This window comes from Nicotiana tabacum, chromosome 9 (assembly GCF_000715075.1).
Source record: "Nicotiana tabacum cultivar K326 chromosome 9, ASM71507v2, whole genome shotgun sequence".
Classification (NCBI taxonomy): Eukaryota; Viridiplantae; Streptophyta; class Magnoliopsida; order Solanales; family Solanaceae; genus Nicotiana; species Nicotiana tabacum.
This window is the reverse complement of record NC_134088.1, coordinates 17,628,634-17,645,700: the sequence shown is the minus strand read 5'-3', so window position 1 is coordinate 17,645,700 and position 17,067 is coordinate 17,628,634. Positions and strand designations below refer to the sequence as shown.

General features: G+C 35.7%; 1 protein-coding gene across 1 annotated transcript; it reads right to left on the bottom strand.

The window, feature by feature from the left end:
* Positions 1-3,071: 3,071 nt before the first annotated feature.
* On the bottom strand, positions 3,072-15,997 carry LOC107796752 (uncharacterized). Its single transcript, XM_075221490.1, has 16 exons — positions 15,683-15,997; positions 14,359-14,426; positions 13,926-14,081; positions 13,682-13,849; positions 12,140-12,290; positions 11,473-11,552; positions 10,932-11,207; positions 10,706-10,849; positions 7,251-7,385; positions 6,932-7,030; positions 5,654-5,710; positions 5,271-5,475; positions 4,379-4,497; positions 4,107-4,175; positions 3,744-3,842; positions 3,072-3,577 (listed from the first exon to the last, which is right to left on the bottom strand). The coding sequence occupies exons 1-16, from the start codon at positions 15,798-15,800 to the stop codon at positions 3,338-3,340; spliced, it is 2,184 nt and encodes a 727-aa protein (XP_075077591.1). The 5' UTR covers positions 15,801-15,997; the 3' UTR covers positions 3,072-3,337.
* Positions 15,998-17,067: the final 1,070 nt, after the last annotated feature.

Genomic DNA, 17,067 nt, shown 5'->3' with positions numbered 1-17,067 from the left:
AGAGGCGAATAGTGTAATAATCACTTATAACAAGTAGGGTAACCGAAAGGGACTTACTAACAAGAGCATGTTTTAGTTCAATCATATATTTCTGGTTCTTTGGTATTACTATTTTGAAGATTAATTTGTATAACCGAGAGGAGTGCAATTAATTATTCAACTTGAGTAATAATATATATATATTTGTAATCGTGAGAGGCATTTATACATTTTTGAGAAATAGAAATTGAAGAATAATAACTCTACTATATAATAGAAATATTAAGTGAAATTAGGATCCCAACCCCTTTTTATTATATTTTTGAAAAACAAAATATTTTCTATTGCTCTATTCGTGCATTTTTAGTTAGTTAATTCACAACTCAACTCTTTCTGATTTTCTCAAATAGAAATTAAAACAAGAAATATCTGTAAAATAGATAAACCAATCTTTGTGGGTTCGACATATTTCTATATTATTATTTGACAGAGTACGAGTTATAATTTTATATACGCTAGACACTCGTCATACTTCAAGGTATACCTGTCATTACGCTCGCAGGCCTCAGAGTCACCTTCTGTTATTGCATTTAGTATTGTTTACCTTCTTATCAAACAGTGTTGTATTAGATATTCTTAGTATATTTCAGTAGAGCTTATGACTCAGTTCCACCGGTTTTGAAATTAGTATGACTATTGTTCCATTTTGGTTTTATTGTGTTAATTATCAGTTTAATTTAATAGTTTAGTCGTTACTTCTGCTAAATTCTCAATGATTGTTAGGCTTACCTAATCTTAGAGACTAGGTGCTATCATGACATCCTAATGTGGAAATTTGGGGTCGTGACATCCATATAGTATCTTCCTTCCACAAAATAACAGATCTTCTCTAGGATTTTAACAACCCTCCTTTCAAGATATTGAAGAACTTTCCTTCCATAATTTTCGCAGTCTTCTTCTGATATTGTAGTAAACCATTTAATATTTAAAATTTTACTTTCAAATATTATTCCTTCTACGGTGCTTGGAGATTAAATATCTGAAAATAATCTTCCTTGAATCTATTTTTGCTCATGATATTCTTTTTCCCGTATTTGTTTGGATCTTTACTAACTTCTTTTCCCTTGAACAAACTTATGCAAGAATAAGATTACCACAAGTAAATGTTCTTTGATTAATAATTATGTTGGTTTGTTATCATCAAAATTAATACATGAAACCTTGAAGCTAACATGATCAAAATAGACATACAAAAGGCATATGATTCCCTAGAATGGGTGTTTCTTGAACAGGTCCTCACAACAATGAATGTCCAGAACGATTTCTTAGGTGGATTATGACATGTGTCACCACAGTGTCTTATTCCATTGTGATAAATGGCAGACCAGCAGCACATTTTGATTTTAAACGAGGAGTCAGACAAGGGAACTCTTTGTCCCCATATCTCTTTGTCCTGGCTATGGAATATCTGACAAGACTATTGAAAACTTTGAAGGATAAACCGGACTTCAACTATCATCCCAGATGTGATCAAAAGCTGAACATAGTACAACTGAATTTCGCAGATGATTTTGCTCTTATTTTGTAGAGGTGATGTAGTGTCCACTCATATACCATATGAATGCTTTCAACAGTTTTCCACCTCATCGGGATTGATAGCAAACCAAGACAAAAGCTGTATATATTTTGGAGGGGTTCCAATGGACATACAATAACAAATTATGCATAACCTGGGCTTCTCCATGGGATCTTTACCTTTCAGATACTTTGGAGTGCCACTAAGTGCAAAAAGATTATTAATGGCTCAATATCAACCCCTGCTAGACAAGATGCTTGCAAAGGTAAACTATTGGACAGCAAAATTCCTGTCTTATGCAGAAAAATTGTAATTGATCAAAAGTGTTATGATTGACATCCAGTCCTTTTGGTCGCAGATATTTCCATTGCCAAAAAAGATTATACTGAAGATTGAAACTATCTGCAAGAGGTTCTTATGGACAGGGGAAGCTGAAAGCAATAGGAAGGCACTGGTGGTCTGGAAACAACTATGCTGGCCTAAGTTTGCAGGGGAATGAACATCACTAATATCCTCGCATGGAATAGAGCAGCAATTCTTAAGCACCTCTGAAATCTGTGTAAGAAGAAGGATCATTTATGGATACAGCGGATGTACCCATACTATATAAAGCAAGGTGTAGTATGGACTGTCAATGCTAAGCAAGCATCATGGCTAACTCAAAAGATTCTAGGTGCTGCTAAGTACCTAACTGAAGCGAATGTTGGAGTGGAGGAGGTGCTGACGGCAAGAAGTTACTCCATCAGAGACATACAACAAGCTTAGGGGAGACTTTCCAAAGGTTGCATGAAGGAAACTGTTATGCAATAATAACAGTAGCCTTAAATGGATCTTTATCGGGTACATAGCCATACATGGTAGGTTATAAACCAGAGATAGGTTTATCAAGTGGGGTATACTAACCAATCTAGTTTGCTCCTTACGTGAAGGAGAAGTAGAGGATCATGAACACCTGTTTTTCAAGTGCAACTACTCAACGGCTTAATGGAGGAAACTACTATACTAGGCTGGAATTAACAGGGATGCCAAAGGATGGGATGAGGAGATCAAACGGGCTACAAAGTTTGCATCGGGCGGGCAGTCAGATAGAATGCTCTTAACATGTACCGTCTATCACATATGGCAGGAGAGAAATTAGAGAACCTTTCGCAACCAAAAGGGGAGAAGTGAGGACATGGTCAGACTAATAATCCAAGAGCTCCATTGTCAAGGGAATATGAGACCCAACTTACCATGAAACTACAGAACTTAAACTTTTATCCTTAGCTTTATCCTTAGCTAGTTTGTCCTTAGGTTTGGTGCTGGTTAGTTTACGTTATTTTCTAAAGTTGGGGCTGCATGTCCAACTCTAGAATAATAGTGATAGGGTTTTCTTTCTGCCTAAGCTTTTGGTGGGCAAAGTACCCAACACTTGTACTAGTAAGAAGTGGCAAGTATCGAATGCACTAATCGAGATAAACTACTGCTATTTCAAAATAAGGGTTTCATTTTATCTTTAAAAAATCAGTAACTAATCTTGCAAAATCCTCATACTTGATGCTATATTATACAATAAATATTGACTATTCCTTCCCAAATTACAAATTACATCATTAGTAACAACAAATAAATAAAATGAAAAGGAAAAATATGGTAATATAAAAAAATTCGACGAAATATGTTACATTATCCAATGAGACCTAACAATACTTCAAAACTGGAGATCAAGAACAGATCATCTTCAAGATCTCTTCTTCACAAGAGTGGATGGCAAAATTTGGAGATCAAAGAAAAACTTCATCTTCAAGATCTCTTCACTACTGCGGTAGCAAAGAAAGGGTGGTGGCTGAACTCGAATTGAACCTTAAGCGACGGGTCAAGAGTTCCTAGCCGGGATATAAGACCAAGAGCAACACTGTTATGTTCTGCTACTTGTTCTATACGACGAAGCTCTGACATTTTATCTGGATCATTAGAGAAACTGCTCCTTAGATCCTTTGCACTTCTCTGAGCTTCTTTGAAGCAGTTGTACATAGATAAATTCTGCATAATTATAGAGATCAAGTCACACGCCGAGTGAAAACCATGTCTTGAAACCCCCCCTTCAACCCCTCTCAAAAGTAAAAAAGCAAAAAGAAAGAGCAAGTAATATATAACAAAAAATGATAAACTTGGAAACGCATAGTTAACGACGCCAAGGGGGACTTACCGATAGCCGAGCATGAGCAGTCGTCTCCTGGAATGAATAATAGGAGACATGATCGGGCAGGCAAGCTTTTAGAAGCAACTCAAAGTGCTGGACAAACCTCTGAGGAAAATTGCAAGATTGGTCAAGAACGGAAACGTATATCCTGTTACTTCTAGAACAAGTATATTAGTGAAATCAGATGCAAGCAGCGGCAAAAATGGATGACAAATCATACATTTTTTTTTTGGGGGGGGGGGGGGGGGGGGTTCAGCTGAATATTAAGTAGGTTACAGAAAAAGACAGGATTCAGGTGTTTTAGTTAGCTACTTGCGAGTACAAACCAAAGTTCCAATAAAAAATATTACAAGTTGTGACGTGACGCACCTCATGCTCACTGTTGAAAGGTCCTGTACTCAGATAGACTTGCCGTTCGTTCCTTAAAGCTGCGAGCATCTAGAGGAACCAACAATTTCTCAAGCAATTCAGAATCATTTTGTTAAGTTTAATTAAAAAGCTCACCGCACGCAGTGTGCAGATATGAAAGAGACGCTAAAACTATAATGGGAAAACAAATTTACACGCTGTGAACATAGATGAAAGAGCATCATAAACAAAATTATAAAAAATAAAAAAAAAAAAAAAAACTACTGAATTACCATGGTAAGACCTTCAGCAAGATATACATGGCACTGAAGAAACAAAATTGAAGGTGGAAGTTGATAATCTTTTCCTCCATCTTTTACAAAATCTCTTTTCTTCTTCCCTTTCCTTTTACCTGATAGAAGTCAAATACTAAGATAATGTGTGCCTTCTCTGGTTTCACCGGAAAAAGAAAAGAAGCATAATAATAAACTTCAATTCTATTTTTCTTTTATATCTGTTGGACGAGTAACAAGGCTATTAAAGGAGTGGCAAGCAGGTGCAATACTAAAAAATTTATGCCTTCACAACTTTGGGTTGACCACAATTTTTAAGTCAAACCGTGACATGCGTAGTAAAAAAGAATGAGGTGCCAATGACCATCCTTTTTTCCTTTGATTTATTTTATTTTCTTGGCATTATATTTGATGATAGGTGATCTAATGACATACCATTCTAACTCTATTCAACCAGCCAGCAAAAGAAACAATCCATGACCAAGAAACCTAAACATGAAAACCATGATAAAACAACTACGCCTTAATGCCAAGCTAGTTGGGGTCGGCTGTATGAATCCTCAAAATCATAAATGCTCTGCTTGGGTAAATATACAAGTGTTAATTTATTGTAGTTTTTGGTGTAGGATGCAAATCGTAAATGACGATCACTGCTTGTTGGAGAATCTATCCACTTTTAGAGGAGATAAGTCCAATGACATGGTTGTACATGACTTCCCTTTCTTGGTGCCAGATTACTTTAATGACAAGAAGCTTGAAGCTTCAGTAACTAAATTTTTACTTCTATGAACTTGGTACAGAAAAAGAACAACCTATTAACCAAAGGTTTGTTCCCTTGTACAAGCAACTTTCAGCTAGGGGACAAAAGATGTGGAACAGGTAGGATTCTTACTGATTTCATTGTTTGTCATCGTCCGCATATGTGTTTTCTCCGCAAGCTTGATCAGGATAATATACATGTACCAGTAGACCATACAATATTCACCAGCGGAATACAAGTCTAATTCAAAGCCCAACATCAGGAAACGGGAAGCTATCCAGTATGTTTGCTCCTCAACCCATATGAGAATGTGTCTGCATATCTTCATACAAATATTCTGTGACAGTTGGAAAACGAGTGAATAGTCTCAATAAGAAAAGAAGTTGACTGACAAGATGACAGAGCAAGAAAGCAGCAGAAATCTCCACTTTGAAAAAATAGCGACAAGTGAACACACTATAGCAGCACTATAACTATAAACAATAGTGCACTATAGTTGCAGATAGAATATTCACCTCGTTACTTGAAGTGGTTAAGATATCTCCAAACTCTTTCCTAAAAGCCAGTTCCAGCTAAGGGGAAATAAAAAAGAAACAAATGTACAATTCAGTTCCCAGGAAGGCAAATAACAACAAAAAAAATAACATACTCCAGATGACAGCTGCAGCAGCATGCAAAGATTCTATCGAATGCTAAACAACAAAAGAAAAGGCTACGTACATAAAAAAAGGATCATGAACACACACACACACACACACACACACACACACACACACACATATATATATAGAGAGAGAGAAGGGTTTGCAGCCTAACAATTATGTGAATAGCTACATTTCTTCTTTTTGTTCTTTTTATTTATGTATTTTTTTTTCTTTGGGGTTTGTGGGGGGGATAAGCCAAAAGGCTATATAACTTTGTTTGAGACGACGTGTATGACATGTCGAATTACTAAAGATCATTTAGCAACAAGTACACCTCAATCAAAACTAGATGAGGTCGGCTCTATGAATCATCAATATCCAATCTGCCCCTTTGGGCCATTTCAATACAATACTCAAATACCGTGTTTTAAGCCATATTAGGGTTCTCTAAAACTAGAGGTTCTCTACATTTTCTATTGATTTACAAATCTTTAAACAAACTACTAAAAATCATTAAGCAAAGCTACTAAAATTTGTAACAAATACCAGGTTACTAAAATGAGTACTACTCTAACATCTAAGCAAAACATAAAACATTTGGGTAATATCCAAGTTCTATATCTACTCTTAACAGCCAAAAAACAACAACAACAACAACAACAAGCCTAGTATTTTCCCACAAGTGGGGTCTGGGGAGGATGAGGTGAATATTAATTAAATTGATTCCCACTAGCACCTTAACTAATGAATCCCGCATCAAAGCACAAGGCATAGGAATTCAATGCAACCTTAGGCAAAACATACCCTAATGTAAACCAACATAAAGATAAATATTTCCCTTCATTTTCGACTTGTGTTCCGCACCAATCGTCATGCTTAAATCTAAGTAAAGAAACATTTTAAGGGCTTGCATTTACTAATTTTAAGTTATTTTAATCTGCCAACTGAACATGAGAAAGAGTTCAAATTCTCCTTATCTTCCTTTTCCATCCAAACGGGGAGCAGATATCCATGCAAGAATCTAAGATGTAGGGAGCCACAAAATTTATGAAGAATAATGATCATGATTAGAGAGAAAGAGACAAATACACAAGGAGAAGTACAAATGGGATGAGAACCAGCATTTTGACAAGTGTATACTGTACAAACCTGTACGTGTATGATACGCCAATCTTGCAAAATCTTTCCAAGTTTACGCCTTTGCCAGGAAATATTTGTACAAAGAACTCGAAGAAAAGTGATCAATAACTGTACAAAAACATGTTATTGAAGGTGACAGATCTCGTTAAATTTGATAAGCAGAATATTAACCTATTCAACGGCAAATAAAACCCAAAACAGATTAGCTTGACATTTTAACAGTACCAATACCAGGAAAAGGCTCAGAAAGTTTTTAGATATATCTCTTATTAAGAAGCACTGGACATAGAAAGTTCAAAATCTACCACTAATAAATTCATGTTTTTACCTGCCCAAGTTGTACAAGAGTTTCATTCTTCTGAATATCATGGTTCTTCGCCACCTCAGGTAACAAAGAAGCTTTACAAATCACAGCAAAGACAGGATCACGCCCATAGAGCTTTGCATCTTGAATCAGCAAATGCTGTTGATTAGTCTTTCAACATGAGAATATCATTGTGGAAAAGATAAAATATATCTGAATTGTAAGTTAAACAAGTAAAGAAATGAACTTGAATCACTAAATCTGAGATATGAACCTTCACCCCCCCCCCCACCCCCCCACCACACACACAACACACAAAAAAACCCAGCACAACTGATATATGAATAATCTTTCAGTGACATCTTTCTTCATGTGAATTCAGCAAGCAAATAAATTGTACTCCCTCCGTTTCAAATTAGACGAGGTACTTTCCTTTTTAGCTTGTTCCAAAATAAATGACACATTTCTAAATTTGAAAATAATTTAACTTTAAACTATTCATTTTACCTATTTTACCCTTAATGAGAAGCTTTTATAACCACACAAATGTCATGACCCCACAAAGCTTTTAGCCCTTAAGCTTTTAAGACCACAAGTTTCAAAAGTCTTCCTTTTTTTTTTCTTAAACTTCGTGCAGAATCAAACTACATCATCCAAATTGAAACGGATAAAGTATTAATTAGTGATAACTCTAAGAGTTAATGCCAACCTTTTGTTTCACAGCTACAAGGCTTGTTCAGCCATAAGTAGGCCCATACATAATAAAGATGAGATTTGGAGATAGATTGAGGAAATGGATCAAATTTTGCATTTCTACTATCAAGTACTTGGAATTAGTGAATGATAATCCAATGTGGATTTTTTGGTGGTTCGCGAGGCTTGGGACAGGGGGGCCCACATCAGTTATGATGTTTATCTTTGGTTATGGAAGCGTCAGTTGTGGCAAACGGTTAGTTGAGGGACCTCGGATAGGGGGCAACACCACGTGAGAGTCTCATACCTATTGTTTGCAACAAGTACTAATATGGTTTCAGGCGGTGTCAAGCCTCAAAATGAACCTTAGGAAGTGTGAAATCATCCCGGTGGACATAGTGGAGAACATTGACAATTTATCACAATGACTTAATTGCAGGGTTGGAGCTCTTCCCATTACCTTCCCGGGCTTACCCTTAGGCGCATCCAATAAGGAGCAAGCAACATGGAATTTGGTGATAGAAAGGGCAGAGAAGAGGCTCGCAAGATGGCAAAAGAGATATTTGTTATAATGAGGAAACGAAGTAATAATCAGGAGCACATTATCGAGCACTCCTACATACTTTGTGCACTTTTTATAAGCACCTGCCTATGTTACAGGTGAACTGGAAAAACTTTAAAAAAAAAACTTCCTATGTCACTTGGCAAATGGCACTAGAAAGTTTCACTTGGTTGGTTGGGAGACTGTTACAACCCCAAAGAGTTGTGGCGGCCTTGGGTGAAAGATCCCTGGGTTTTTAACAACGCCCTATTAAGGAAATGATTATGTAAAATTCGAGATAGAGGAGCATGCTCTATGGTGGGAGGTGATAGTAAAAAAATATGGGATTGTAGAAGGGGATCGGAGGACAAAAAATATCATACTCCCTTTCTGTGTGCGCACTGTGGAGGAATGCTTTGAAGGCATGGGAAGAATTTAGTGGCAACATCACATATAGGGGTGGGAAAAGGGAGCAGAATTAGTGTTTAGGGGTATAGGTTTGGGGGGGGGGGGGGGGGGGATAATGCTTTGAGATTCACATTTCCTATCATCTATAGTATTTCAAGCAAAAAGGAGGATGACAATCCAACAGGTTCAGAGGTGTACAGGAACGGGAGTTTCATTAGGAGATAAGGTTTAGAAAGAACCTTCAAGATTGGGAGGTTGTGAAATTTCTTATATCGCATGACAACCAGAATTCTGAGAGGTAGGAGGTGGGGAGTAGTAGTGGATTGTTTTTAATAAAGTCCTATTATAGTAAACTATTGACCAGAGAGGAATCAACATTTCCACATCAAAGGATTAAGATTCCAAAGACTCCAAGAAAGGTGTGTTTATTCACCTTGTTGGCATTTCTTTTTTTTATATATAAAGTAAGTGATTTCAATAGATGGCATGAAGAAGATGCAAGAAGTACATGATTTGGCATTTGAGCTTACAAAAAATATTCCGGCTCCTATACATAATTGGCTAAGCCAGAGTTAAGGAACTAATGAAATCCAAAAGATGATCAATATTGTTGATAGGGTACAGTCTAGACCAACAAAACAAATTGGCAATACACAGAGCCTTTAAAGAACCTATAGGAGTTGAGTTTCCACCAAAACATCTCTTGTTTCTCTCTGTTCAAATGCACCAAAAAATACAAGCAGGGACCATTGACCAGATTTTTCCGATGGCCTTATCAACTCTCCATAAACTCCAGCTCTTATAAGCATCCTTGACTGTGTAAGGGGTGACCCATTTGAGACCAAAAAGGCAAAAAAACATGTACCATATGTCTGAAGCCACCTCACAGTGTAGGAGCAAGTGGCAGGTACTGTCAGTTTTCTTTTGACACCTTGTTGGCATTTCTTCACTTTGTTGGCAGCAACGGGAGCAATTTTAACAGCTGAAAACTTGAGGAATACGATGATTACATATAACGGCTGGTGTTTTATGCGCTAGAGTTCGGATGAAGATGTGGACCATCTTCTTTTACATTGTCAGATAGTATCTCGTTTATGGTGAAAGATTTTTTGATGGTTCAGGCTACAATAGTTGATGCCACGCCAATGAAGGAGGCACTATTCAGCTGGGCTTTAGAAGACAAAGGGCGTAAGATGTAGCTCGACTAGCACTCATTTTGGTTGTATGAAAAGAAAGAAGGAAATATAAGAGTTTTTAAAGGGTAAAAAATAATCTTGTACAATATTTAAGGAATAGCCTCTTGTCCCTCATTTCTTTTAGGTGCATCCATGACATCCCAATTTGCACAAGAAAATTGGGCGTCTTCGCAGAGAATCATATTTCTTCGTAAATTCTCTACTTTTTGGTGAATCACTTGTATACGGGAGTTTTTCTTCCCATCGTCGATAAAATTGTTTTACCTTATTAGAAAAAATAAGGTTCTGGTAATCATTAAATACTATGCAAAAACTTTTATTAAAATTGAACATCAGAGTTCCCCAAAAACTTTTAGAGAAAAGATAAGCATATAGTAGCTTAATAAAAGTCCTTGTTGATGTGCAAATTTCCACTCATGCCGTTGCGACACATAGCAAGATGCATTAGCATGAAAACGGAAGTTATTATGTGCATATGTTTGCAAAATCATTGCGGTGCACAATGACATTAGGAGCATAAAAATATAAACCTTCAGTCATTTACAGTTCAATTTCATGGCTTAACAGCTAGGCTTAAATTTAAGAATACTCCTCGATTAACTCTAAGAATCCATTAGAATTTACATGTGCTAGAAACTTACCTGGAGATGAGCTCTAGCAACCAATTCCGGTTGAAACTTTTGAAATTCAACCACAAATCGTAAAACACCTTCAAAGACTGGATCCAGATTGTAGGAACATATGATCTCTAGCTCATGAAGAAGCTTTTGGAAATATTCAACTGCCTGGTAGATGAATTGCAACTTTAATTATTTATTGTACTACTTAGATCAGAGCAAAGTGCTTCTACACTTTTTCAAGCCTTACCTTCTTCCACCTAATTGTCTGGATAGCACGAGGTGGAGTTGGAGCTGACAATCTACTGTTTAAAGTAGAATCAAACCCGATAGGTTGACAACCTGAAGCAGTTGTTTCATTTTCTGTTCCATCTTCCAGTGTTCCTTGTGCAACGGTAGACCTCAAGAATTCTACTGATTCACTCGTGGAATCCAACTCTTGAAAGCAACAAGCAATATGTTTCTTTGCCAATTCCAAGCCTCTGCCTTGTGGTCTCTTCATATTTGTCACAACATGGTACAAGTGCTGGAAACCCGAAGTCAAAAAATATTACGGCCTGATACATACATTTTTTTTTCAAAATGAATAAAAATGCAATAATGTAGAATCACTATGCCTCACTCCTTTTTTCTTTAATCAGTGGTGGGATATACCAGCAAAAGCTCTTACAGTTAGAAGTTGGAGCAGTCGAACACAATTTTATTTGATAACACTTTCTCCATATGATGAAGATAAAAAGACAGCTTGACCTATGACAGAATTCTATTGAAATGACAACACAGAGTAAGACCTTACGAAAACGTAATCGGCATAACAAAGCTTTGCAGAATCCTTCCTCCAAATCAGGGTTATTTTGTAATGGTTCTATATCTGCACAAAAAGAAGCAAGCCATAAGAATGGTTGTCAATGAGATTAGCATTGTTAAAGTTGACTGAGGTTCCTGCAGTTTTCTCCATGAGAAGGATACTTTTTGATCACGTCATGCTTTTGTAACTATGATTTTCAGAAAATATAGAGTCTGTTTTCCTTAAAATGGTTTTGTTCATTAGAAATAAAAGAGCACCGGATTTTGGAGGACCAAACTTATTTTTTAGTAAAAGGAAAAAAGTATCAACAAACAAAAGAACCAAAATAGTTCCTTTTTCTCAAAGTAAAAAAGGAATGGTGAAATACTTTGGACGAGTTTCTATTTTCCTGAAGTCAACTGTAAAATTAGAATTAAAGTTTGTGTTTTCCAAGCATGATGTAAATAATTCTTCCATTTTCTTTGATAAGGTAAAAAGTAAAATCATTCTTCCTTTAGCATCACACCAGCGGAAAAGTACATAGCACAGACCATTATGCACTATCTAGCATAGAATTTATCAGCAACAGGAAATATAGGTTTGACATTTAAAGTATTTTATGCTTAAGGTTGCATAAGAAAATGTTCAATCTCACCATGCTCAATAACTACCTTCTGTAACTCTCTTCCTAGACAATGTAGATTTACAAGCCCGTAGTTGACGAGCAATTGTTTCTTCAACTGCATGTAGCATTGTTAAACATTTGTCATCTCCATCCACCTTTAGAGGAAGGCCATGTGTCATAGTGAAGAGATCTTCTTCCTGACAAAAAGACAATAAGACACAATGATAGTCAACAACAACAAAAAGAATCCGAGCACAAATTACTTGAAGAATGTATATGACTGAGCTTTTTAGTAGAAAATAAAAATCTGTTCAAAGAAAAGGGGTATTAGAATGAGGACTAGATGTCCTTAAACCTAAGACGGAGTTAACTAGACGAGCAACTACCACATAATTGCAGATCAGTAAATGGTATTAAGAAATAGACATTTCATTACATTTTTTTTGGATCAGGAAAGAAATAGACATATTTCATTACACTACATAAAAGAGAGGGAGACAGCCTTTCTATCCCTTGCAGTAATGGAACACTTTTTATATTCTTTTTTTTTTTTTTTTTTTGGGGGGGGGGGGGGTGTGGTTATGATGGTGGTGTGCGGCCAGCTTGCAAGTACCTCGCTATTCTCCCGGGTACCTGCTACCTTCCACCAACACAGGAATAGGGAGGAGCAGAAGCAAAAATTTTATTGAAGGGACAAGATGCTTAGGACTCACCTGGATAATGATATAAAAGAAAAAGCCTTTCATAATCCATATTCTTTTATAAGTAAGACGACTTTCATAAATCCATATTGTGTAGTGGATTCTTCAAATGGGTGGTGTAATCCTATTATCTTAACCAAATGGCAACCTATCCACCACCACCGCCTTTCCAAATCCCCCAAATATAAAGGAAAAGGATAAAAACCGATCTTGGGCATTCCATCATTGCACACCCACCAAGTACAACTCATAAAAATTAGATGTATCTCCACTAAATCTGTCTGTCCTTCCTATGAAGCAGCCACCAAATGTTTGATAGTTAATAACTTACAGACTCGCACTATAAAATGACAAGGATACCTTTAGTACATTCTACCACATTGAGTGTTTCATAGTTCTATAATGATATACCAGTGAATAACAAAAAGGTATTGACTTCAAAACCAATTGCAAGTATATCATACTGGAATACAACAGAAAACAAACATGGATTGCTATTTGATAACGGTATTACAATGATCAATGGTGCAGAAACATGCTGCAAAGCAGAAGTGGACGAAGGAACCTCAGAAATGGTTCACATAAAAGCTACTCAACTTTCTTTACTGTCATCACTATTTTAGGATGAAAGTGAAGAATGGATGTTTCAATTCTATGGTTTGGAGATGGAAATTGCAGTCATCCCTCCTACGTGCATGTAGACACGGAGAAATTGCACTATCATAAGTTTGCAATTACAAAAGGGCCAAGACTTGTAAGTAAACTATTTCGAGAAACATCATATTCATCACTTATCTAAAAGAAATAGAACACATCCATCACCTTCTTAAATATGTTCAAGAGGACACCAAATGGTACTAAACATTAAAGAGTTGTATGGTGCTTACTTCATTTGTACGTGTATCTGAGACTGTGGAAACCACCGCATTGCAGGTTGCACGAATGACGTTGCAATATGAATGTAGTAGTGCATGGGATGACGTTATATCAGGCCTCAAAAGGTATAAGCAAGAAAAAACAGTTTGAGCCAGTGAACAACCCTTATGCCATGTTGCCTGCATTCCAAATATATCAGCCAAAACATACTTCTTGTTCGGCTACTAACAGCTTAGTGTAAGAAGCTAGGAGTACCTCACAAGCAAGAAGATGATCCATAATATCAATGGTACGTTGAACATCAACTGTTTTGTCAAAACTCAAAGGAATAGGAGCAGCACCATATTCAATAGCTTCATCTACTGAATAGTATGTACGAACCATGCCAGAATCCATCTTTGGGTCCATTATCTAGTTCAATTTTATGAAACATGAAAGATAGTGTATCATCATGAAGAAAAAAAATATTCATCAATATATGACAAAAAATAAAAACATATCAAGCAGATTCTACCAGAGAATATCCAAGAAGTCTATATCGTTTCACATAAGTATCAAGAAAAAACAAAAAGAAATGATTGGTGTCATCCTCAAGATAGTCAGAGAATTCAAGGAAAGACACAAAAGTATAAATGTGATATTCAGAGAATTCAAGGAAAGACACAAAAAAATATAAATGCAAAATTACCTCTAACGCAGACATGGCAGCAAAAAGATTAAAATTCCCCCCGTGCATGAGCTCTCCATCTCGAAGATCTAGGACCAAATAATTCGAAACCTTAGTGTAAGAGTCACATAAGGCAATGTTCTTCCTTGAATTACACAGACATAGATGATATTTGACCACATAAAGAATAATGAGACCCCAAGACCTCATCAAGGTCACTATTTGAATTTATAGCTTCTGAAAAAACCCTTCTTTTCCTTCCAACTCAAATGTCATATCTAATATAATAATGCATAACTTCCTCACCTTAAAAATATAAATAGAATTTTATAAACAAAAAATGTCATGTTCTTCAAATACAACCTTTGTATTCAACAAAGTTGCTTCTCCTATCATTACATCTCGCAATCTAATTGAATAAACGTAAAGCAATAAACCCAGTTTAACCATTCCGATTTCTTTTACAACATAAACATCTTTTACCAAAGTAATTTAAACAAATTGCGGTCAGTATACTAACACCATATATGGTACTTCAATAACATGATTACTCCCTTTTTCACATTTTATGTGGCATAATTTGTAAGGAGAGGCACAGATGTCCCGGTAAAGAGGTGTGAGAGGTTGGTCTTTGAGGGTCTAAAGGAGAGGTAGAGGTAGGCCGAAGAAGTATTGGGGAGAGGTGTTTAGGCAAGACACCGCGATTCTCCAGCTTACCGAGAATATGACCCTGGATAGGAAGGTGTGGAGGTCGAGAATTAAGGCAGTAGGCTATGTAACTGAGTGTTGTCCTTGCTCGTTCCAGTAGTTTTAATGCATCCCTCAATGTTAGTCTTGTATTTTCTTATTATTAGATTTCTGTTATTGCTTATTATTTCTTTTGCTTCAGTTTCTGTTTGGTTTGCTGGTGTTGTTGCTTGCTGTTATTCCTTCCTCTCTCTCCTGAGCCGAGGAGCCGAGGGTCTTTCGAAAATAATCTCTCTACCTTTTTCGGGTAGGGGTAAGTTTTGTGTATATTTTAACTTCCCAAACCCCACTAGTGGGATTAAACTGGGTTTGTTGTTGTTGTTGTTGTTTTACCCGCACAAATATATATGGTTTCTATTTTCTTACTCCTCATAAAATGGGAAGGAGGGAGTATTAGATAAAAACATCAATATTTTCTAGCTCTACCTTATCTCAACTTCTCTATAGTATCATATACCAACTTTTTTTCATAAAATTCAAAAGTTTGATATGGATACACCAAGAATCTCTAATGGGGCAGCATATTTTCTGAAGAAAAACAAACCCAAGATTTTAAAAAAAAAAAAAGTGAATATAGTGATTAAAGTAGAAAAAATACCATTGCAGGCGAGGTGTAGAAGGGAGGAAGCATCAGCCCAAACAGTTTGTTCACCAGAAGGGATTGAAGGGCAAATTGGTACTTCTCTATCTCCTTCAGCTTCAGAAATTTCAGCCATTTTATCCAAACTGAAAAAATCTTATCTGGGTATTTGCTTGATTTTGTAATGAGGCTCTGAAAGTTGGATTCTTGAAACTAAAAGCAGTGTACTACAACAGCTCTGCAATAGGGAAAGAGAAAGAGGACGCTAATTGGTAGGGCAAGTAATGGGTCGGATCCTGTCGGACTTGGATCTTCACAATCCGATTTAATCATTCTTTTCTTTTTTTCTCGTGTTCTTCTTGTATAAAAAAGAAAGTACAAAACGAGAAAAATTAATTTCTCCACTTTTTTCTTCTAATTTGGTTTAATATTCAATTTGATACTTAGATATTTTCAATTTCGTATAAAATAAGTGTTTTAAACATATTTGATTATTGGTTTATATTCAATTTGATACTTAGATATTTTCAATTTCATATAAAATGAGTGTTTTAAATGTATTCGATTATTAGTTAAGTTTATGGGGTCATATGGTTGAGTTAGGCACAAAGACATATTCAAAATTTAAACTCTATGGTTCTTGGTTCATATTTAAGGTTCTAAGTATTGAATATATCTTGTTTTTTATTTTTTCTTGTAAATTTAATGAATTTTTACATATAAATTTATCATGTATATCAAAAATTACGGGTTCAATTAAACTAGTCTCTAACATACGCCCTTGGTTAGGCATAATGCATGAATACACATATGGTTGATTAGGTATGATACACAAATAATAATAATAATAATAATAATAATAATAACAACAACAACAATAATAATAATAATAATAATAATAATAATAATAATAATAATAATAATAATAATAATAATAATAATAATAATAATAATAATAATAATAATAATAATAATAATAATGTCATGATCCAAAATTCCTCCGAAGATCGTCTTCTTTAATTTATTTTCCTCTCTTCTTCATGTCAATTTTCCCTCCCTCTCATTTCCTCTTCTTCTTTCTATTTCTTTTACCCTTCTTGTTGTCAATTTCTTTCGCATCTTATCCTTTGCATTTATCCTTTGCATTTATCGTTATGATAATGTTAACTTTTTATAATTTGATGATAAACATGCATTTACACTTGGATGTGAATAGGAACCTTATACGATGGTATGCGGATACTCTACATCATTTCGACTTTTGCTAGCACAACTCCTGTGTTAATGTAAAAGTTATTGATTTTCTAACTATTAATGTTACCATTTTCTATTTAGAACTAGTACATCTAAAAGGCCTCAATTTGTTCGTATTTTGATTCTCATACTATTTGTTGGACCCATTA